Source organism: Rhipicephalus microplus, chromosome 3, assembly GCF_043290135.1.
Source record: "Rhipicephalus microplus isolate Deutch F79 chromosome 3, USDA_Rmic, whole genome shotgun sequence".
Lineage (NCBI taxonomy): Eukaryota > Metazoa > Arthropoda > Arachnida > Ixodida > Ixodidae > Rhipicephalus > Rhipicephalus microplus.
This window is the reverse complement of record NC_134702.1, coordinates 11878807-11903237: the sequence shown is the minus strand read 5'-3', so window position 1 is coordinate 11903237 and position 24431 is coordinate 11878807. Positions and strand designations below refer to the sequence as shown.

General features: G+C 45.9%; 1 protein-coding gene and 1 long non-coding RNA gene across 5 annotated transcripts in view; one reads left to right on the top strand and one right to left on the bottom strand.

The window, feature by feature from the left end:
- The window catches only part of LOC119182182 (high affinity nerve growth factor receptor), a 152837-nt gene extending 141443 nt beyond the window's left edge, over positions 1-11394 (top strand). The window contains exons 7-15 of one of the 4 annotated variants that reach the window (XM_037433274.2): positions 194-391; positions 1523-1633; positions 3164-3255; positions 4200-4482; positions 5754-6057; positions 8187-8277; positions 9067-9213; positions 9859-10017; positions 10815-11394. In XM_037433274.2, coding sequence (XP_037289171.1) covers positions 194-391; positions 1523-1633; positions 3164-3255; positions 4200-4482; positions 5754-6057; positions 8187-8277; positions 9067-9213; positions 9859-10017; positions 10815-11000 — 1571 coding nt within the window. In that variant the 3' untranslated portion in view covers positions 11001-11394. Of the gene's footprint in view, positions 1-193; positions 392-1522; positions 1634-3163; positions 3256-4193; positions 4483-5750; positions 6058-8186; positions 8278-9066; positions 9214-9858; positions 10018-10814 lie in introns of all 4 variants that reach the window. The other 3 variants (XM_075888893.1, XM_037433271.2, XM_075888891.1) reach the window with 3 other exon arrangements.
- Positions 1-24431, bottom strand: part of LOC142803593 (uncharacterized) — a 149654-nt gene that overhangs the window by 108994 nt on the left and 16229 nt on the right. The gene's annotated exons all lie outside the window — the stretch shown is intronic.

Sequence of the window (24431 nt, the reverse complement as noted above, 5' to 3'; positions counted from 1 at the left end):
TACCATGTTTTCACAAATTAACGAACTAGTAATTCAACTTTTGGCTTCGGTTGCTCGCATCGACTAACCATCAGCCGCAATTGCTTTTCCAGTCTGAATGGAGATTGATTGATTGATTGATTGATTGATTGATTGATTGATTGATTGATTGATTGATTGATTGATTGATTGATTGATTGATTGATTGATTCAGCGCCGCCCCGCATCTTGTCGATGGAACTGAGCAAGAGCTACTACCAACACATAAAGTACGAAGCGGTCGCTTATCCAGCCTACAACTTCTCCTGGTACTTCAACAACCAGCCTCTTGTCCTGGACGACAAGAACGAAAAGACTGAGAAGAACAAGTACAGCGCAGTGAATGTCAAGACAGACGCTGCCATCTACAAAGGTACGCACTGCATGAAACTTTGGATAACTACGCCAAGAAAAATACGTGTAACCTTCGTGGTAGTTGCGCAGGATATTTTGTAGTAGCCAGCTATTGCAGACGCATTTTTCTTTGGGATAGAACTTTCTAGAGTGCAATGCCTTTCTGAGTCTCTTTCAGATTTTTTTTTTATTACGGGGCTTGACGTTTGATGGCGATAACATCTCCAAAAATTGTACTACCGCGTTCACTTGCATGCTACCAGCGCCGACTAACTGATGGCTACGTATTACGACTACTATTCGCTAACTGTTTGCTGAAGGTACCGATGCAGTCTCTTGGCTATAGGACTTCCTCCTGTATACTAAAAGCTCGTAACTTCACCAAACTTTTAATTATGAATTTGGATTTTCATTCTGATTCTAATGCAGACTGCTCGCCGATAACAGCAATACATTATGCACATTAAATTTCAATGTGATGATTTCTCACGTACACTTCTTTTGTGCGAGTGGATAAAACTGCCACGAAAAGGAGTGTAAAGCCTCACTTGCAAAAACACTCCTCGTAAGCTTCGTGAAGACTACAAATACTGATGGGAACACGACGGCATTGCAGCAATGACTTCTTTATGGTTTGCACCGATGTATGCAAAACCTTTCACACAAAGAGCCGCCACATTTGTATGTATTTCTTATTAGCATTAATTTGTTGAATAATAAACGTGAAAAAGAAAATCAGGAAAACGAAGACAAATATAACTTTTCTAAATTAATTGAGGAAGCTGGAAGGAAAACAAGTGAGAAGAAAGGCTAACCAGTCTGGTGTAATCAGTATGCTATCCGGCACAGGGGGAAAAGATGGAGGGATTGAAAAAGAGTAAAGAAAGATATAGGTGGAGCAAACACATGACGTCACAGCACAGAGCGGCAGCCTTGGGCGGTGTGCTGCATCATTAGGAGTTTACAGCCACTCGTACAAGTCTGTTGTCCTTAGAAACTTTAGCATTAGTCACATATAGACTAATTAGAGCAAATAAAGACTACCACGGTACGGCTTCGCGGGAATGACCACGGGTATATCCTTGTGTTGTAAGTTTTCACATACACAGAAGTGTTTGACGATGAAGGTGGCGCCAACGGGGGGTCGCAGGTTACCTGGAGTTCCAGACCGACCTTCCCTCGAACGCGGGTATCTACACTCTAGTCATCGAGAATGAGTACGGCGTCGCCAACAGAAGTCTCGAGGTGGCCTTCACGCCATGTGAGTACACCCTTTCCTGAACGCAAACTATATGCACACAGCGAAGCAAGCTCTCGATGTTCTTGATATTATGTGATTTACCTTGCTCGATATGCTCCTTCAACAAGGAATTGGCGTTACAAGCTTCACTTAAAAGGGTCTACGCAATCGGTTTGTTATAAAATAATAGCATCAAATGCTCTATTACCAACCGATGTAACACTACCTAGTGACTTTATTTACTACGGTATATATTTTCACAAATTGTTTATGTTTTATGGTTGTATTTGGGCTTGTATTTCCCTTCTTCCTTCAAACGTAGCGCTCATGTTAGCTGTTTAAAGACGAAATGCAAATCTGTTACTTTTCTGTATTTCTCGTGATATTGAATATGCTATATGTGCAATTTGTCTCCTTTCTGTATGTATTTAACCAGGGACCAGAACTCTCAAGTGGAAACTACCACTTTTTACTTGGGCTGTCTTCAGTTCTTATGAAAATATTATTCAAATTTGAGTTTAAAAATTGAACTGAAGCGTACCAAACTTTTGGGGATGACTTCTGAATGAGAATTTCATTTTTTGTTTATTTTTCTTGCAAAAATATTCAGATTTGTAGTATCGTAGTGACACAATCAGTTTGTTCTTTACACCAAATTGTTCAGTAAGTTCGGTGACGTGCTGATAACACTCCTTGACATCATGCGTGACATCATGCGTGACTATGTGCATGACTATATACGTTACTATATACGTGACTATATGCGTGACTATATGCGTGACATCGTGTTTTTTAGCACCATGCATGACGCTGTTCAATTTGTCAGGTGACTAAGTGGAGCCAACCAGATACATTTATGGTCAGGCTGCTATAGTAATACTACGTGTACTGGCCTATTAGTTCCGTTAACATGACATTCGCTGATATCTCTGAAGCAAGGTGTAAGATGTACACTCTTTAGGTGAGGACAGTTCACTGCTTGCATGCAAGTGTGTACGTACATCTGACACCATGCTTAGGAGCCAAGGTTTCGACAAACGGCCATGTCTTCTTGTCTTGCCTCTTGAAGACTAGACAAGAAGTGGTGTTCTAAAACACTCTTGCCCTTTGTTAAGACTGCCTCCGAAGGTACCCCCTGTTCACGAATTTTACAACCTTTATATTTCCTTAACAGCTGCTTTTTGTTCTTGGGTTTGTTTGTTTTTTTTTTTTGGGGGGGGGGGGGTGTACTGTTAAAGTGTTTAGTGAGAAGCTTACCTTATTAAGGCTTTGAACTAATAAGGGTATGTGCAAACCATAATCAGCAAAAAATATGTGATATAACTTGCGCTGGCAACTCATTTCTGGGAAATTCCGCGAAGTGACGGGAGGAACGAACAGGTTGTTTGAGCCCAATTTCCATTTCACGGTACCATTCACGGCGGCAGGTGTAGGCTCCTGCTGCTCACAATCATGTCGAGCCCGCTGCGGCTGATGTGTGAAAACAGGGAGCTGGACGTAGTTTGTGGTTGAGCGTATACACTAATGCCTGCTGCCTCATGTTGTGCTCAGTTCCCAGTAACAGACCCAACCTGCCCCGAATGCCAGTGCCATCGGGAAAGCCCCGCGTCCAGGAGCAGACGACGATGACAGACGCCGAACAGGTGCGTCGTTGCGACTATACGAAAGCTTCCACACTGCAGCGACAGCCAATCAAGCATATCGATTATTTGCACCGACGTCATCGCGACCGCAAAGCTAACAACCCAAGATGAAGTACTGCACGTTCATACTATAGCGGCTATTTTTGACCCATCTCCGGCTGTACCCAGGAGGATATGAGTGTTTACCAATATGGCGTCGTGATGCCATGAACGATAAGCAAGCGGGAAGGCGTAAAGGTATCAGTGCATGGAAGCTAAGATTTTTTTTTCTGCAGGTATCGCTTAGCCTCCCCGTGGCTTTGTTTAATACGAGCCACACAGCTGTAGCTTGAAGATGGAAGGATGAAAAACTTTTATTGAGGTCCTGAAGGATTCCACCCCCGTTTAAGCCAACGCCGCGAAGTGCCAATCGTCAACTTTCGCGTTCGATGAGCCATCTATGACTTACAAGCCTTAAAATATTTCATGTACAGGTTCATGCCATACTATATACTGAGCTGTTATAAGTGTACGTCTTTGACCTCCATTCTTTCTTGTTTGTTTTATTACACTATATCTTGTATTTATCACTGATGATAGATCACCAGTGGTTTGCCTGTGATTGCCGAAATGTTATGGCGATCTGTTAATTACATCGCGGCAATATCATTTGTTGACGTCACCACGCAATAATTTTTTTTCATCACTCGATGTCCCAACGACGCCGAGCGCAGGTCAATTTCTCCATTTGATGAGGCATCAAAAGCGTTCGCCTTTTCAAACGAAGTCTGAAGTGCAGTCTACCCCGCAAATACGAATACTAGGCAAATCTAAGTACTATCTATCATTGTGATGGAGACTTAACGGTCGCAGCACCAGTTCACCTCTAGTAAGCATCGCAGGAAACTCCACGCATGCAAAGATGCCATTCACTCATTGTTTTTCTGCCGCGCGGGCAGCACCAGATCCCGATGATCGTGGCGCTGAGCGTGCTACTGGTGCTGGTGGCGGTGGGCGGCGCGCTGGTGACGCTGCGCTGGTGCCAGTTCCGGCAGGACTACGCGGCCGAAGGCACGCGCTTCTCCACCTGGCTGTGGGACTCGCTACGACCGGGCGGCCGACGCTGCTTCGACCGCAAGAGGGCCGTGGTCACGGGCCGAGAGCGCATCCCACTCAACATGGCGCGCATGGTCGAGAACCCGAACTACCCCGTCTACCACCAGGAGACGCTGAAAGGCGGAAAAACTGGTGCGACTCAGAGTGTTGGTCTTATCCTGCGTTATCTTATCTGACGCGTCAGCGAGCGGTCGTGGTAACAAGTATAGTACCATCAGCGTCGAATGAAACGCGAACAGCGGCGAACATTCGGAATGTCACAGTGCGCGCGGTCCAGACATCACCAGGGACAGGCGCTGCCAGCAGCGCTGTCGGACGATGTGCTCACACTGCACCGCTGCTCAGGCTCGCCGCTATTCGCGTTTCATCTGAGACAGGATCGTGTCACTGTAATCGAACGCGACGTGAGCGTGAAAGAAAGAAATCGGTGAATCGTTCGATGTATCCGACTTTCGGCACATTCCAGACTTGTCAAAGTTACAAGTACATCACGTTAGGTTTTCTCATAAACCCACTGATATTAGAAAGTTTAAATGTTATCGATAGAAAGAATGACAACACAAAAGAGCGGTTACACACAGTCGAAATAGATTCGTGCGCACACATTCCGCACTTGCAGCAGTGAAGTCAGGTTACACCACACAAGACATTTTGTCCGCGCAGTTGATATGGCATTACACATTGGTGAAATGGTAAAATTTAAGGATTGGACGTCACATGGAGGTTCGAGATTGCAAACCGAATATGGTACGCAGCAGTAAGCTCTTTTTTTTAATGTTCTTTTTTGCTTTCCCTCAAGTACCATACAAACACTTCGAGATTAATATGAGAACAAAGTCGAAAATTTAAAAGAAAGAACCAGCACGACACAGCACACCCACATCACGCATATTTCGCACAACTCTGTCCTTAATAGCGGGAACAGGACGAACTATCAATATTTTATTGGCCCATGTATACATTGACGCATTAACACGTAGCCTGGTACAAGGCTACAGAAAATGGTTGCCAATTACACACGTAACCCTACAGGAAATTTCATTTCTAAGTGCTCAAACTCATGACACGCGCTGAGGAAGAGGCGAACCTTTTTGCTTCTCTTCATCCCGCTCCTTGCGTAGCTTTAAGCACGCTCGCTTGTTCGAAAGGAGGGAGTTAAACACGCGATACATCCCTGTAACTCTGTCCGTACTCAACGGACTAAAAAAATATATTTATAGCGGCCTGGAAATATCGAGACGTTATGCGCTGACAGTGAGACTGCTCTAACGCAGGAAACCGTTGTACGGCCCCTTTTAAATTTGTTTTCCTGGTGATGTGCTGACTATTATGTATATGTAGAGCCCGTGTCGAATATGTCCCTTCCATGCGACTTCACGATGGCGCCCGTCTTTGCGCAGCAGTACGGCACATAGCGCGCGAGAAGATCAGCTTCATACAGTCGCTGGGCGAAGGCGCGTTCGGACGCGTGTTCCTGGGCACCGTGGACTACCTGAGTCCCGACGAGCCGACGACGCTGGTTGCCGTGAAGACCCTCAAGGACGCGGCTGTCGAAGAGGCACGCGTCGACTTCGAGCGGGAGGCCGAACTGCTCACCAACCTGCAGCACGCCAACATCGTGCGCTTCTACGGAGTCTCCACCGACGGAGATCCGCTGATGATCCTCTTCGAGTACATGGAACACGGAGACCTCAACAATTTTCTCAGGTCAGTTGTGTCATTCAGGCCGCGAAATATGTATACAAATAACAGACTGTACGTGGCAGCTTCTGGATATTCCAGGTTTCGTTTCATCGCCAACTTCCTCCTCCTCTTCAACACCATTCCTCTCCACTCTTTTTTAACCCCTTTCCTAACAAGCAGGTCAGAAAATTGATCCAGCAGGCCAAGCTCCCATCTTTTCTGCCACAATAAAGCACTCTCTCTCTCTCCATTTTTCAGAAAGAAGGCTGTAGGTGGGAGGTGGGATTCGAAACTTTGCACGAACGAGTTTTTTTTTTGTTGTTTGTTTGTTTGACCTGCTTGGTTTATGTTCGTACCAGCAGCTTATAACGCCTAAGAACGAGGGTAGAAGCATCCGCGTACCAATAGGTACAGGCGCATCTTTAAAAGCCACATAAGGTGAAAATTAAACCCGGGTCCCCCCCTGCGTCTACGTAGTCCCCTGTATCGTGGCTCTGGCACAATATTTGAAACATCAATTTTTTACAGCGCAAGCTTGTGTTGCTCTATGTGCAAACAATACAGGAATGGAACCGTCTACCGGATGATCTCGTCAATGAAACTGATAATGAATCCTTTTCTTTTCTTCCTTGTAACAACTCCTACAATATCACTACCACTAAGAATGGTTTGCTGTCTCGAAGCGTATGGGTGTTTACAAATACATGACTGTGACGTTGTTTTCGCTCACCAATATTCAAGTGTTTTTTTTTCTCTTAAAATATTTTGAGTGCTGTTTTATTTGTTGAATCTATTGTTTCGATTGAAAACTATGAAGTCAAATTATTATGTGTACCTCCCCTACGTAATGTCTCACGGCGATGTAGGTGAAATGTAAAGAAATAAATAAATAAACTCCCCAAGTGAATCTAGCAATAATTTTTTATTTGTTGATATTTTTATTTCGAATAAGTTACGGACTGTCCTGCCTGGTATTCTACCAATGAGCCACGGCGGTCTTTTTTTTCTTCGTTATTACCTTACATCAATAGTCAGCTAAAAACTGACGGCACTTTAGTGAATTTTGTGGGTGTATTTTGTGACGCACTTGTATTTTAACCAATATGTAAATATGTGAGAGGTGAACTGAGCGACGCCGTTGTTTGCGACTTGTTGGCAAACTTGCCTTAGGCAGGCTTGATGTCAGGAAAGTAAATGCATCAATATGACTTATAAATCGTTTTAAAAATGCGAACGAACAATCAGTCGTCGCACAATGCGAATAGCGTAACGAGTGGGCCATCCAATGCTCCAACCCATTACAAAAGCTTGTTCTTGTTCCCCTATTAACTGTGGCGCACACCCACGTCAGCCATAACTCCTCATCGTCGTCAGCCACTGAATAAACAATTGGCACAAAATTCCTCGCAAGTGTTTAGCGGATACCACGCTTCTCAGAAGAATGACGAAAAATAGCATAGCGACTATCCCCCTCCCAAAAAAAATGAAATGTATTATTAATGCCCTAGTGGGTATCAAGCAAGCGTGCTTGCAAAAGGTACCCAATGAGTGTGTTGAAAAGGCTCTGAAAGGCCACTCTTCTAGCTTTCGCTGTGATTGTACTGCGCCTTTCGCGCTGCAGGCTTGGCGTTTTTTTTTTTTAACGCTTTAAGTAAACGGGCGCACCCGAGTTCGGAACGCCGTCACGATCACCGATGCCAAACGTAGCAGCACTACGAGCCGCGGGCGCACCACAAATTTAATCCCTTCTCCTCTCCGTGGCTTTCTGCAACCCTCAGCGTTCGCCGTGACGTCAACGTGTCGTCATCCACAGTATATCTCTTCGTCCGCTCACTGCTCTTCGTCGTCACGCGACGAGGAAGAGCACTCGGTCAGGATGGAGAGACGAACGAAGGCAACCGCGAAACAAGCGAGGGCTTCTATTGGATCTCCGTTAACGTGGAACTCCGTCTAACGCAACTCCATTATTACGGAATCGACTCTAGAAATTCTCATAGCTCCGTGTTCGTTGTAGACTCGTGCATGACCGCAAAACCTCAACTAAATTTCAACTCCTGTGTGGTTTAGGGCGCCCTTTAAGCAATTCAAACAACGTTAAGTTTCGATCGATCGTGCTCGAGCATCGTATAGTGAAACACATACTCTTTTCCCAGGGACCGTGGCCCGGATCGGTCGGTGCTTGATCCAGGTGCTAAGGCCGTTGCACCTCTGACAAGGGCTGACCTACTGAAGATATCCGTTCAGGTACGCTCACTCCTTCAACTTCCAGCAGTACTCCTTCACGCATTGCATTGCGTATATTTTTAAACTAACAGTATGCCCTTCTTAATTATTCTGCAGAAAACTAAAGTAATGTACAACAACCTCGGAAGAGAACAGCGCCTAAATATAGGTAGCAGTGCGCTTGAATCTGTAAACGTCTATTTAGGACAGGCAGTAACCACGGAGCCTAACTACGAGATTGAGGTAACTAGCAGAATAAGAATGGGGTGGTGCAAATTCTGCAAGCACTCTCAAATCATAAATGGTAGACTTCCACTATCCCTCAGGAGGAACGTATCTAACAGCTGCATCTTGCCGGTACTTAGCTATGGAGCAGAAACCCGGAGACTTACAATAAAGGGTTCAGCATAAATTGAGGACGATGCAGCGAGCGATGGAAAGAAAAGTGGTAGGTGTAATCTTAAGGGGGCAAGAAGAGAAACAGAGTGGATTAGGGAACAAACGGGGGTTAAGGATATCATAGTTGAAATCAAGAAGAAATTGACGTGGGCAGGGCATGTAGCGCGTAGACAGGCTAACCGCTGGTCACTAAGGGTAACTGGATTCCCAGAAAAGGCAAGCGGGTTAGAGGGAGACAAAGTTAGGTGGGCAGATGAGATTAAGAAGTTTGCGGGTATAAATTGGCAGCAGCAAGCACAGGACCGGGTTAACTGGCGGAACATGGCAGAGGCCTTTGTCCTGCAGTGGACGTAGTCAGGCTGATAATGATGATTACCCTTCTGATAATGATGAATACCCTTCTTGATTCAGGTGGCGGCAGGCATGCAGTACCTGGCATCGCAGCACTTCGTGCACAGAGATCTGGCGACGCGCAACTGTCTAGTCGGGGACATGCTGGTCGTCAAAATAGGCGACTTCGGTATGTCGCGGGACGTCTACAGCACAGATTACTACAGGGTAAGCGTGTCAAACTAATTTGAAAGTACGTGCGCACAGCAGAAGCACATCCCGGCCGGAAGAGGCCTATGGTGCCACTCACATACTCACACGTCGTGAAAGCTGTAGGTCGCGTCGGCCAACTACAAAAGCTTCTCCACTGTGCACTTCGTGAGGCTTATTCAACATTAGCTTCACGGAATAATGACAGGCAGCGCACAGTGAATGAGGTTGCACCGCTTTACTGCAAAACGTAGCCGGCACTTGTCAATGACTGGCTGATACAAATCAGTTAGCCTTCGGCTACAGTGCGTCGACATGGTGCGCGCATGGCACAATGGTGTCGTGAGGAAGCCCAGAGTGAAGCCGTGAGGAATTCGCGTGCTCCAAGTTCGTTTTTAATAAAGTTCTTTCTTCTTTTACCCTGGCCAGCACGGCCGCACGAAACCACAAATCAATTCGACACAAGTATAGATTTTTATTTCTTTCGTGACGTTTACGTAGCATACACATGCATTTTCAAAGCCGTTATGACATTATCTGTTCACCGACCACACCCTTTTTCTAGTCTGCCCATTCCCCCTCTGAATGTCACAATATAAGGAATAAAGTTATTTCTCCCTCTCTCTTACAATATAAGAACACCCTTGTCCATTCTTTGCGCAGGTTGGACGACATACCATGTTGCCCATCCGGTGGATGCCTCCAGAAAGCATCCTGTACCGCAAGTTCACCGTCGAGTCAGACGTCTGGAGCTTCGGCGTCGTGCTCTGGGAGATATTCGCGTTCGGCAAACAGCCTTGGTACGAGCTGTCAAACCACGAGGTATGGCATCTCTCATTCAACCTCATTCACCTTGCATGCATATAAAAATAGTGCTGACAGCAGTGCTTGCAGTACTACGTCCGAGCAGAGAACGCCAATACCGTGCGCTTTTTTTTTTTTGCTTTACTCTTGTCAATCGACGCTGCTGAAGATGAATAATCAGCTTTCCTATTTCGCAATGCATCAGACATAGAAGCCCAGCAGTTTAAGGATATGATTTATATATCACGTTTATCATAACACTTCAGTCACACACGTTGTAGCGAATCTGTACACGAGCGGTATGTTATAGTCAACGAAGACAGCGCTCATTCATGCCCAGGAGGAACACTGTGTGGTTTCGTGAAGCACGTCAGTTGGAAAGAACAGCGACAGAGTGCGCTGTTTACTTAGTCTACACTCTCATTCACTTCAAACAATATTCACAAGATGCTTCGCCAGATATTGCCGCCAGGTGTCCTAACTATTTAACCAAAGGACTTGTCATATAATATTGCTATCTGGAGTTTAATGTCTCAAAACTACCGTATGATTATGAAAGACGCCGTAGTGGAGGGATCCGTAAATTTCGGCCACCTGGGGTTCTTTAACGTGCACCCAAATCTGAGCACATGGGCCTAACTTGTCATATGAGTAGTTGGTTAATTTGTATTGTACTAAGTCTTCCTGCGACCTCATTTGCAAGCTCTCGCTTAGAACTCAAGCTCCGGGCACAAACAGATAGAAGCGCTGCTGAGTTTTCACGACTTCATCTCTGTAGCACAAACCATAAAAGCGCTTCACAAATCTGCACGCAGGTTATCCAGCAAGTCACAAGCGGCAAGCTGTTGGCCAAACCCGAGGGATGTCCCGAAGAGATCTACAAGATGATGCTGACCTGCTGGAAGATGCAACCGCAGGACAGATGTCCCATCAAGGAGCTTCATTCGCAACTGGAGAACTACTGTAACGCCGAGTCGGAGTACATGCCCATCATCGAGTGATACCGGAGCTGCCCGGACTTCAGGACCGCGCCTCGCTCTGCGTGCTTCCGACCATGCTGGGGACGCACAAGATGGCCGTCGTCACGTGCATGCGTGCTCTTTCCAGCGAGCAAATAGCTGAACAGCTCACGCTACACTTTGCGCGGCCCACCCCCGTCTACCTCCCGCGTGTAAGGAGACCTTGTACCGCAGAACACGAATTAGGCACGGCGACTACATGTGGAGAGCGAAGTGACGTCTAATTCGAAACACTCGTTGGCACATGGAAGCGACTCTGAATTTGACTCAATATCTGACATTTGTGTTTCATCCAGTTTCATTGGCGGTTGCACCAATCAACGTGACTCTGTATCCTTGTACATTGATCATTCCGTTGGCTGCCATAGCTTCAAGGACCACTAGAGCCCATTTGTGCCGAGTGTAAATCGCCGATATAAGTACGACGTACATAACGTAAGCGGTCATTCGTAGTGCTGGCAACAACGGATGAGACAGCGCCCAGCAACAATGTAGGTTTTATAAGATCCTAGAAGAGGTGCACAAGATGAACCACTCTTCAAGACATGTAACCCTTGATGGCAGACCATAGTGAGAAAAAGACACCGCCAACGAGTGAAGCTAGATGCATGCATAGTAACTAACCACCTCTAACAAGCAAGATGTACTTCGTGCTGTGAAATTTCATCTATTGGGAGCGAAAAAAAATGAAGTGTAGTCGCTGAAGATAGAAAGCAAATGCTTCTCTGCTTCGGCACCTTTGCGTGTGGTGTCACAAAAGTCACGGACCAACAGGCTCGACGCCTTTTATTTTTGTGCGTGTTTTCAATACATCGGTTTGTTGTCGTACCTTAGGTGTTACGAAACGTGTCAATATCATTTCGTAGTGCATAAGTATCATGTGACGTCACTAATTTTCGAAACAGAACTAGCACGATGACGTGCGTCAAGCGGGCGCTCAACCAATGTGCCTATAAATACGGTAACAATCAATGTAGAACATCAAAGTAACTCCGGTATTGGACTAAAACCGTCAAACTTGTCAATTTAAAATTAGTGCAGAATACACGTTCCATTCTCGTTGTGTACCAGCTGCTCGGTTTCATGTAATAATGGAATCAATGGGCAACCAGCAGATCAACCAGAAATCAACAAAAGATCAATTAATGCAGATCCGACGGCTGGTAAGGGCTTAAAGCAGGGAGTTGTTTAGTTGAAAAAAAATAAACTATAAGAAGCATACTTCGCTGGACGACCTGCTTTCCTCCCGGCAATGTCGCTGCCGACTTGAAAGGTGTTTAGTTGAAATTAGTAACCGTAAACCAAAGGTTTGTTGTCAAAGCATTTTTCAAGAGGTGGATAAGCGAGCTCGTCAATGAAACCCCGTTAATAGAATTCCAAACAACGGCATGAACTGTGGAGGCGTGGAATCTTTGTCGTTACTAAAAATACGAGGTGTTCTACCATCTACTATCTTAAAACATCGTCACGCAGGCGAGTCTGGTCTCGCCAGCTAAACAATAAATATTTAGGTGCCATCACAACAAAAGAGTGAATTCTCCTCTCAGCACAGTATCTTTACACACGACTACAAAACCGAATCCCTGGCGCCAATGCCCCCGCAGTCTTTTCCAACGCAACCTAAATAGTGAAGTCGTAGGCATGCAAGAGTTCAGTGAGCCTGCTGCAAAGTCCGGTATAAATCGTAAGCACAGTTCACAGGAATGCATGTACACTGCAGCATATTCGGTCCATGCACGTCATCAACCACACCGATGCCGCCATCGTTGTTCAACGAGTCCCCGATAGAGACCGCATCAAGCCTGCCGAATCCGGATGTGCTTCAGTTGGGAACTTTCATCAGTGCTTGGGCGAGTCACAATGAAGCTGCTTAATGCACTGTGTTCTCGAATAACTCAGCTTCGTGTAAGTGAACTACCATCCACCGTCATTCCTCGTTCCGTGATTCAATGGTGTTTGTGAGCGATGTGAGAAAGACAGACGTTGCGTGAGTGGAAGTGTTTTCGTGTATTCGCTCACGCAGCTGCGTCCGACCAGAAATGTGCATTGGGACGCCGTCGTCAAAACGTACTTTTTTATTTTTCTGACGCGCCATATACGGCGCATACAGAACATTGCCGTGCTTTCGAGACGAAACGAGAAAGATGTGTACGTTGTTTACGCTTCTGGTGTATACACACATAAATGTACAAAACGTGCGTTTGGTGGTATACGTCTGTTTTACTATGCGCACGTCGACAAGTTCATCGGCCGTGACCAGTCGGGAGTGCGCATTGCATGGTATCGGTAAGTACTCTACCGTGTATTTACTCTTGAAGTGATCACCCCCTTTTTTTTTTGCATGAAATTGTTCTATGCCGGAGTCCACCAAAATTTCAATAAGGTATGACCGTCAAGATAATGACTTTAAAAAGATACGTACGGTTGGAAGACAAAAAAATAAGCCGCGACCTCTCGGTCGGCGTCAACAGGCTGCGCCACTGTCGCATGCTTTGTAGGCCTTAAAAATTTTGGGGACCTTAAGCTCCGCCTTTAAGAGTTGAACGTGATATCGATAATCTCATCCTAGAGTGTACTTCAAACCCTTAATGTATGACATTTTTTCGAACTTGCTATGCACCCACTACGTGGCCTTAATGGTGCGGTAGCGTGTGAGCCTTTTGAAGTAGGTTACTGGCTTTAAACTATTAAGCAATTATGATAGTCCCTTGCTCTGACTCCGCCCGATGGCAATGCACGCTAATACCACACATTATTACGGCAATATTTCATGTTGTATTGCGCAGCAGGTATACAGGACGCGTGTGTTCGTAGAGCATGAAATTTACTTTCACTGCATTTCCAAGCAGAGGAAGTCATTTTGCTGTGTTTCAACAGTTTTCAACAGTACAAATTTTCTATAATCGTTTCGTGTACAATAGTGATTCCGTGCGAGGTACCCAATCAGGCATATCGTCTTACATTTTTTTTTTGCAATTCCAGAAACGAAGTTAAGGACTCTCGAAAATATTGTAAAGCTCGTCCAGCATCGACATCGGCATGACGTATAGCCATGCACGACTTCCAAATACTATGCCGAGCCAATAGCATGATGAAAATTGTTGAAGCATCGCAATAAAGAAAAGAAAGGTGCGGCTGTGCCAAGGAGGATTTAAAAATTGGCTGGAGTGGAAATGATCGCGCAGAAGTGAAGCTGTTCCTCTGGCAAGATGATGGTTGTGACGGCCATCTTACTAGGGGCGCGATAAATTATCACCGTTCAGCGATTAAAAACGAAGCGTTTCCCTCGCACGCCCACCGAGTTTATTGTGAGGACTTTTTCGGGTCACATAGCGCTCCAAGTGCGTCTTAGTGTTACTAGTTTTCCTTAGTGAGCCTCTAATTGGAGGCAAAGTTCTTTGAAGATTCAATCATCCATACTAGTTTCTGAGTGTTATTTCGCCGGGAACAACTATCTTTTAATACAGAACTAACATAACATTTACATAACATATCAAAGCCACTTGATATTTAAGTGGGCACTATCACAGAATAGCATGTTTCCGCCATTTTGGCAGTGGCAAAAGGTGGCTTCACTTCTGCTGGCAAGGCACTGCGGGAGCTTCCACTCCAGCAATTTTTCTTTAATCCTCCTTTGGCTGTGCGCGATTACTGATGATGATTTCATGCATTAAAGAAGGAGAAAAATGAAAGGTGTTGATGTGCGGTAGAACACCTGCTTGCCACGCAAACGACCAGGGTTCCATCCCCACTCAGATCCAGAGTTTTTCTATTATTTATTTTATTTGCATCTTTCTCGATTTTTCCATCACGCAAAGATAATGATTTTTGCTTACAATCAACGACGCCGACGCCGGAATTTCTGCAAAACGACCTCTTTAAAGGGACACTGAAGTCATTAAATAATTTACATCAGAGTAAAAGCTCAATGTATGACACCGTCCAAAACGACAATATTATCTACAGCAGTGCCCTACCTACCTAGAAATTAAGGTAAATGCACGAGAAAAAATTCGCCACGTTAGAAGTTCGTAAAATGATCCCGATAAGCTCAGACTTACCACCTACAATTACTCACTAGTAATCGATCTAGCTGCACTAAATAAAGAAAAAACCCTCCGTGCATCAAGAGACGCAATAAAATGCGGCTTCTTCGTGTCTGTTTCATTCATGGATAAAAGAACCACCGCACGTTACTATGGGGAATGGCGCTAGTGGTAATAAAATTCAATTTTCGCCTTATTAAACTTAGAGATACTGTATATGGGAGCATATACAGTAACTATTTAAATGAACAGGTCATGCCATCTAGCGGGGCCCAGCAGTTGAACCAAGCACGCCTGCAATCTTGAAGGCTATGGTAAAAATATTGTTCAAATGTCGTTGTTACTGCTGTGCCTCCCGATACTTTTCCGCTGCTACTACTATAGTGTCGGCGGCCGCACAGTAAAGCCGGGCAACGTTGTGCATGGCAACAGTGACGTCTAAGGTTCTGTTAAGGCGGGTAATTTGAAGTGCGCTAACCCAATGCGGGAAAATAAAACGTGATTTTATTTCAAAATAAGCACTTCCTCGGCACAAAATTAACTCTTCTGGATTGTTATTTCTACAATCAACGTCGATTTAATAGTTGCCTTTAGTGTCCCTTTAACGCTATTGCGTTAGCACGTCTTTTATATCTACCAGTCTCCTCTCACAATGCTCATGAAAATGTAGTAATGCATTGAGACCATGACATCTACGGTTAGTACCTTCAACGCGTCGTTTCAACGCTTGGCTGTGGCTCAACGGCATGTCAACCGACGCAGGTTGTTGATCGTTAACGTACTGAACCTGCTTCGAAGAAATGCGAGCACACTTTATAACTTCCCATGAGTTATGAATGCGATAGTATTGATGTCTGTTTGGACGCCTCAGCTAGCAAGCAGCAACAACCTGCGGCCCTATAGTTACTGTGTATGCTTGTAGCGTACACCAATTGTTACAGATAACTCCACCCAACATTTTTCAAAAAGCCACGCACTCTAAGGAATTTTCTACCTGATCTGTACTAGTGGTAGTCATGCGAACATACAACCTGCAAATTTTCATGACCAAGCACTAATCAATTTATTAACTTTATTTAGCGAACTTTTTTACTCCTGCTTGAAGAGGTAAAATAATGACTGTTGTAGATTGCGTCTTGTAACCCCAAAAATCAACCTTTCATTTTTTGCTCAAATCTGCCTGGGTTGTTTTTCCACAGAAAGAACTAAAGCGCTCAAAATGCCCCAAATCGAAAAAAAAAATGGCAGATGTCACGTACAGTGGAAATCGATAACATGCGAAGCACAAATGAGAAATGTTGATATGTCACTTCAAAATCAACACAACGTTACGAGGTAGAGGTCAATGATGCTGTACATGACTTCCGCGTCATGATTATCATGTTTGGGTGTGTCCTTTACCTTCGTCTATTCACGTCACGTGATACGAAATTTAGTATATGTGGAGCTAGCTAAACAGCCGTGAGCGCGCTATGAGCATGGTATGTTGTCATGTTCTTACATGACACGCGTGTCAGGATTATCATGTTTGCACCAGTCATATGTTTCGTCATCCATTGACGTCACGTAACAGCAAATTTGGTATACGTGGAGCCTGCAAAACGACCGCGAGCGCATCATGAAGGGCCCAATATACTGCAATGTAGCGCTGACACGCGCGCACGTTGGGCACAGCGACGCTACGTTAGCAAAACGCGAGCACTCTATAGTCTGACGGCAGCAACACCACCTAGTCATTAGTCTAGGTGGTGTTGACGGCAGGCGCGACCAGCGTCCGTCGGTGCAGCCCGACGGCAACCGGCGCGAAATACGATATGATGAATTTTGCGCCAATGCGTTACCCAGACAACACTGCGTCTCCCTGTTTTCGGGACGCAGGGACGCCGGACGTGTTGAAACGCGCGTGTTGAAACGCGCGAGTATATGGCAGGACCGCCTCCTGGCGTGGCAACGCCGGCGTGACGCGACGAAATGAACGCCGGCAAGCACGTGCACCGCGTCACGTCAAAATGTATTGGCGCCTTGACTGTGGCATGTAGTCATGTTCTCACATGACAAGCATCTCATGTTTATCATGTTTGCACTAGTCACATGCCTTCGTCATCCATTGGCGTTGCGTAACACCAAATTTGGCATATGTGAAGCTAGCGAAGCGACCGCGAATGCATCATGAGTCTGGGACGTAGTCATGTTGTTACATGACACGCATGTCGTGATTATCATGTTTGGATGTGTCATTTACCTATGTCGTCCGTTAGCGTCGTATAATACCGAGTTTTGTACATGTGAAGTTAGCGAAATGGCCACGACCGCATCATGAGCGTCGCATGTAGTCATGTTGTTACATGACACACATCTCATGATTATCACGTTTGCACCAGTCACACACATTTGTCATCCATTCACGTACTGTAATACCAAATTTGGTATATGTCACGATATCGAAACGGCCGCGAGCGCATCATGAGCGTGGCATGTCATGTTGTTACGTGACACGCATGTCATGATTTTCATGTTAGGGTCTGTTGATTGTGTTCGCCATGCAATCATGTCATACAATATCAGTTTTGCAACATGCCATGCGAACAAAACCACCGCAAAAGCTGCAGGACCATTAAATGTAAATCATGACATTCATGACATACATGCCATGATTTTCATGTTATGATTAGTCAAATATGTTCTCCATACAGTCATGTTCTGCCATACCAAGTTTGGTATCGATACTATTAACGAAACGGCCAGGAGAGCTAAACGTCACAGACAGACAGTAAGATAGACAGACAGTAAGATAGATAGTAAGATAGATAGATAGTAAGACAGACCAGTAAGATAGATAGTAAGATAGATAGATAGTAAGACAGACAGACAGACAGACAGACAGACAGACAGACAGTAAGATAGATAGTAAGATAGATAGATAGTAAGACAGACAGACAGACAGTAAGATAGATAGTAAGATAGATAGATAGTAAGACAGACAGACAGACAGTAAGATAGATAGTAAGATAGATAGATAGTAAGACAGACAGACAGACAGACAGACAGTAAGATAGATAGTAAGATAGATAGATAGTAAGACAGACAGACAGACAGACAGACAGACAGACAGTAAGATAGATAGACAGTAAGATAGATAGACAGTAAGATAGACAGATAGTAAGACAGACAGACAGACAGACAGACAGACAGACAGTAAGATAGATAGACAGTAAGATAGATAGATCGACAGACAGACAGATCGACAGATCGACAGACAGACAGACAGGTAGACAGATAGACAGATAGATAGATAGATAGATAGATAGATAGATAGATAGATAGATAGATAGATAGATAGATAGATAGATAGATAGATAGATAGATAGATAGATAGATAGATAGATAGATAGATAGATAGATAGATAGATAGATAGATAGATAGATACGCCCAAAGTCACCGAAGTTCGCTAAGAAATGCTTCGCATTTAATAGAGGCGTGTTCGCTACTCAAGCGAATCCAAGCGTTCTGAATTGATGATACACGGCTGCGTTCGTTCATTGTACAGGACTTCAGGCTATTTGATGGACGCGCATAAAAACACCGCTGACGTGTCCATCAGGAAGCGTTAAGCCATGCGCAATGTAACAATAACGAACGAGACCATCTACCCATCAAGGAACACTTGTAAACACTGAGCAGCGGCGAGAGCGCGCGTCTATTTCATATCTGTCGTGTATGGCGAGCTTTTGTCTTATTTTCTTTTCTCTCGGAAAAAACAACCAAGAAGGTTTCAGCACAAAGTGAAAGCTTGTTCCTGGATTGTTTGAGGCAACGGACATAATCTTATTTTACCGACTACAGAAATAATAGGTTAATTAAGAAACAAAGTTAATTAAATATTGGTTATGATGATGAAAACATACAACATTAATTTAAGGGGGATAGACCTTTCCTAGAGCACACAGATTTATTTTTTTTAATCTTGGGCCGAGTTAGCTGTATGCAGTTATTATACATACTACCTAAATATAGTTACTGCGTATAAAGCATAGGAAATGTACATTCTACTTAAATGTAGATACACATTAAAGGCCTGACCACACGTGCTCGCCAACGCATGGCTAGTAGACGTGGCGCCACGCCCTGTCCCTGTGCAGTGTCACAAAACGAGCGCTCAAAAAAAGGGCGCGCCGCCAAATTCTCGCGACGAAACGCCGGAGTGACGCCGCGAGGTCAACGATAAAAAAAGAAAACAAGCATCCAAAGACTCGCCGAACACGCGTCCCTCTCCCCTCGGAAGCGTAGGTTAGCCGACGAACCTCCTCACCCCACATCGGCGGCCGAGCAAGCCCTCGAAATTTCTCGATGGAAAGGGGCGTGGTGATGCCCGGTTGAGTCATCCGTCGCGGACGGCCCCCGTATCGTCTCGCCCTTTCCCCAGCCTTCGCTGCGCTTAGCGCCGACGAAATGATGAGAACTTTCTGGAATCTTGCGCGGAAGGTATTTAATCGAGCAGCCGAGATTAGAGATCAGGAGAAGAAGGAAGTTAACGCCAGAGTGCGTAGGGTATCCCGCCGCATCTGTCGGTGAAGGTTTTGTCCTTAGTGACAAAGCAGGAGAAGAAGAAAGTATGCGCCAGAGTGCGTAGGGTGTACCGTCTTGTGGGCAAAGCCTTTTGTCTGCCGTGACAAAGGAGGAGAAGAAGAGGATTTCCACCTGAGGGGTGACGACTCGAGCTACAGGCAAGAGTGTGTGTCTACCGCTATCGAGTGAAGACGCGTGGCAACAGCTGCGAGTGTGAAGCCGGCGTGTTTCCGGCGAAGAAGTTTGAAGCTTGGAAAGGGCCAAGTGAAGACGCGAGGTTTCCTGGAAGAGAAACTTCGGGGGCAGCGGAACGACAACAACGCTGGACTTTGAGTGAGTGATTCTCGGAAGAGTATCATCCAGACTTTTGTTCCAAGAACTTTGGACTGAATAGGTTTTCTATCTCTTTAGTCTTTAAGTGTCTTGGTTGTTCAATGCATGCGACTGCATTGTAGTGCGTATTGTTGTCTGTGTCCGTTGTTTCGAGTGTGGCTGATTGTACTGTGTAGTAAGTTGTTTGATTGGTATCATATCATATTCAACGATTGTCGAGTGTGCATATTGGTGTATCGTTTTTATCTGCCATTATTGAGAATATAATTTTGTTTTCTTTATCAACTCTCGGCTCTGACTTGTTCTTTGGACCACAGCCGGCGTCCGCTGGCGCGCCAAATAGGACCACTTCTAAATTGTCCACGCTTTCGTGGTGCGGTTCGGGGGGCCGATACTTCGCCCTTGGAATTAGCCCGGCGATCGCCTCCCGAATTAACGGGACCTGTGACAATTAATCTGGCGTCCGCGACAGGACCCTTTTGGTGCACAGTGTGTCCAAAGTAGTGAGAAAGAGCCTCGAGTTGTTGATAGTGCTATCGGAACGATTTTGTGTGTTGTTCAGTGTTCTCGTTAACGAGTGCAGGGGAGTGTTCCGATAGACTGATTTAGGCAGATACTTTTTACACGCGGCAAGACTTTATTTGCGAGACACCATGGATCTCGAAAAGTTAGTTGCTCTTGGTGAGAAGATGGGTCTTTCTGGCGCCGAACTACGGAAGTGGGTAAGACAGAAGGAGAAAGAGGCGGTGGAGAGAGAGAGGTTGGCAGCTGAAAGGGCCAAGGAAGAAAAAGCAGCTGAGTTGGAACGAGAGAGGTTGGCAGCTGAGAGGGCCAAGGAAGAAAAAGCAGCTGAGTTGGAGAGAGAAAGGCTGGCCGCTGAGATGACGAAAGAAGAAAGAGAGACAAAGGAGCGACAGCTGAAAGAAGAAAGAGAGCAGCAATTGAAGTTGGAGCTGGAGAGAGAAAAGTTGGCAGCCGAAAGGGCGAGAGAAGAAAGAGAGGCAAAGGAGCGACAGCTGAATAAAGAAAGAGAGCAGCAATTGAAGTTGGAGCTGGAGAGAGAAAAGCTGGCCGCTGAGAGGGCGAGAGAAGAAAGAGAGGCAAAGGAGCGACAGCTGAAAGAAGAAACAGAGGAAAGGGAACGGCAGCGACAGCACGAGATGGAACTCGAGCGGCTCCGTTTGCAACAGCGAAGTGAAACTCCCGTCCAAGCTAGAGTTGAAAGCAGCGAACGGGAAGATCATGGCTTCCGCTTGAACCCAAGAAAGCTGCTCGTAGCGTTTGATGAAAGGAAGGACGACCTTGACGCGTACCTTCACAGATTTGAGACGATTGCAAGGAGCCAGAATTGGCCGGAAAATCAATGGTCAACTGCTTTGAGTACTTGCTTGAGTGGTGAAGCGCTCAGTGTGTACGGCAGGCTGACGCCGACCGATGCAGCCAACTATGCAAAGGTGAAAGCTGCTTTGCTGAAGCGATTTAGATTTACTGTGGAAGGATTCCGGGACAGATTTCGGACAGGAAAGCCAGCTGATGGTGAGACGGCTACACAGTATGCCGCCCGACTTTGCCATTATTTCGACAGATGGATTGAACTTTCAGGGACAGCGCAGGAGTACGATGAGATTGAGAGCTCCTAATTAGAGAACAATTTCTTACTAGTTGCCACCCAAGCCTGTCGCTGTACTTGAAAGAGAGGAGAGCTAAGTCACTTGAAGACATGCTTGAATTAGCTGATCAATTCTTGGAAGCGCAAGGTGGCACTAATTTGGCCAAGGTCAAGAAGGAGTGTCCTGAAGATTCGAAGAAATCGGCTCCCGAAGAAAAGAAGCGTGCACCGGAGAGCATTCCGCGATGTTTTCTGTGTAACCGAGTGGGTCATCGCGCGAACAACTGTCGTACAAACTTTACGAGCCGTACGGTAGTAACATGTTTCAAGTGTGGTCAGACTGGGCACAAAGCAGCTGCATGTCGAAACGGAGTGAGTCAAACTCACCAGGTATCCTGTGGGCTAGCAGCGCCGAAATCCGATGATAATGCCATCACCGACGGATTCGTAGAGTTGAAAAATGGGGAGAAACTTCCTATTGTGGGTGCTGTAGCGACAAAACAGCCAACCGGTGTTACGAAGAAATGCCAACGCTGCCTGGAAAAGTTGCGGGCAAAAAGGTTACGGTGTTAAGAGATACCGGCAGCTCCACTGTTATCGTGCGGAGAAATTTGGTACGGGAAAGTGAGCTAACAGACAAAACAAAACCGGTTTGTCTAATTGACAGTACGGTTCGGATGCTTCCCGAAGCAGAGATTGAGGTTGAAACCCCGTACTTCAGCGGGAAGGTTACTGCTCTATACATGATGACCCCCCTGTATGACCTCGTCATCGTAAACATCGACGGGGCGCGAGGGCCGAATGATCCAGAACGTTTGGGAGAAGACCCTAAGATAGAGCCCTCGCCAACCCAGCGACCGCGAGATACAGTGGAGGAGCATCCCATGACGGATCTCACTAGAGCCCAAGGTGAAGCCGCGGTGCAAGAGACAGCGGATGAGAAGATGATCGTGTTGAATGAGTTCACGTGCTGGGCAGCTGGACGTACGTCGGCACCACCTCAACCGACAGACAATGTAAAGATGACGGAGTCGGCCAGCCAGGCACAATGTCGTGACATGAACAAGCGGGTGAATGACCGAACAGGATCGGTTGAACGTCGTCATCCGTTAACAGTGTCAGAAGTGACAACGATGGCTGAGACGCCGCCTCAGACCCCGTCGTTGGAAAGGGCTCGCCGAAAAAGAACGAGGAAAAACAAGAAGAGATCGAGCGAGCACCGCAAGAAAGGACGCAAGCGCAGCTCGAAATATACGAGATAGGTGCTGAGGTGAAATCAGAATGCGTTTGTCTGTGTTGAGCCTCAGTGTGTTGTGTTATCCTGTGTAACAACTGTATGTCGAACGAATCAAAATGTTTGTTATGGTGATGTGATGTATAGTATTGTACAATTGTTGTAATGAAAGAACTTTGTACATTTGTATTGTCTGGAATATGTGATGGAGTGTTGTACTCATGTATCTGTGGTTATATTTCATGTGTGTGAGATTGAATTACAATGTACAATTGAATAGAGTGATCTATTGTGAATGTGACGTGTCATGAGCGACGGACTATGTTACAGTCTCTGAGGGTGTGGGGACTGTTCGCGCTCGCTTGTGTGGTTTTGAATATTATGAGATAATAATCTTAAAGTGGGGGCAGTGTCACAAAACGAGCGCTCAAAAAAGGGCGCGCCGCCAAATTCTCGCGATGAAACGCCGGAGTGACGCCGCGAGGTCAATGATAAAAAAAGAAAACAAGCATCCAAAGACTCCCCGGGCACGCGTCCCTCTCCCCTCGGAAGCGTAGGTTCGCCGGCGAACCTCCTCACCCCACATCGGCGGCCGAGCAAGCCCTCGAAATTTCTCGATGGAAAGGGGCGTGGTGATGCCGGGTTGAGTCATCCGTCGCGGACGGCCCCCGTATTGTCTCGCCCTTTCCCCAGCCTTCGCTGCGCATCGCGCCGACGAAATGATGAGAACTTTCTGGAATCTCGCGCGGAAGGTATTTAATCGAGCAGCCGAGATGAGAGATCAGGAGAAGAAGGAAGTTAACGCCAGAGTGCGTAGGGTATCCCGCCGCGTCTATCGGTGAAGGTTTTGTCCTTAGTGACAAAGCAGGAGAAGAAGAAAGTATGCGCCAGAGTGCGTAGGGTGTACCGCCTTGTGGACGAAGCCTTTTGTATGCCGTGACAAAGGAGGAGAAGAAGAGGATTTCCACCTGAGGGGTGACGACTCGAGCTACAGGCAAGAGTGTGTGTCTACCGCTATCGAGCGAAGACGCGTGGCAACAGCTGCGAGTGTGAAGCTGGCGTGTTTCCGGCGAAGAAGTTTGAAGCTTGGAAAGGGCCAAGTGAAGACGCGAGGTTTCCTGGAAGAGAAACTTCGGGGGCAGCGGAACGACAACAACGCTGGACTTTGAGTGAGTGATTCTCGGAAGAGTATCATCCAGACTTTTGTTCCAAGAACTTTGGACTGAATAGGTTTTCTATCTCTTTAGTCTTTAAGTGTCTTGGTTGTTCAATGCATGCGACTGCATTGTAGTGCGTATTGTTGTCTGTGTCCGTTGTTTCGAGTGTGGCTGATTGTACTGCGTAGTAAGTTGTTTGAATGGTATCATATCATATTCAACGATTGTCGAGTGTGCATATTGGTGTATCGTTTTTATCTGCCGTTATTGAGAATATAATTTTGTTTTGTTTATCAACTCTCGGCTCTGACTTGTTCTTTGGGCCACAGCCGGCGTCCGCTGGCGCGCCAAATAGGACCACTTTAAATTGTCCACGCTTTCGTGGTGCGGTTCGGGGGGCCGATACTTCGGCCCTTGGAATTAGCCCGGCGATCGCCTCCCGAATTAACGGGACCTGTGACATGCAG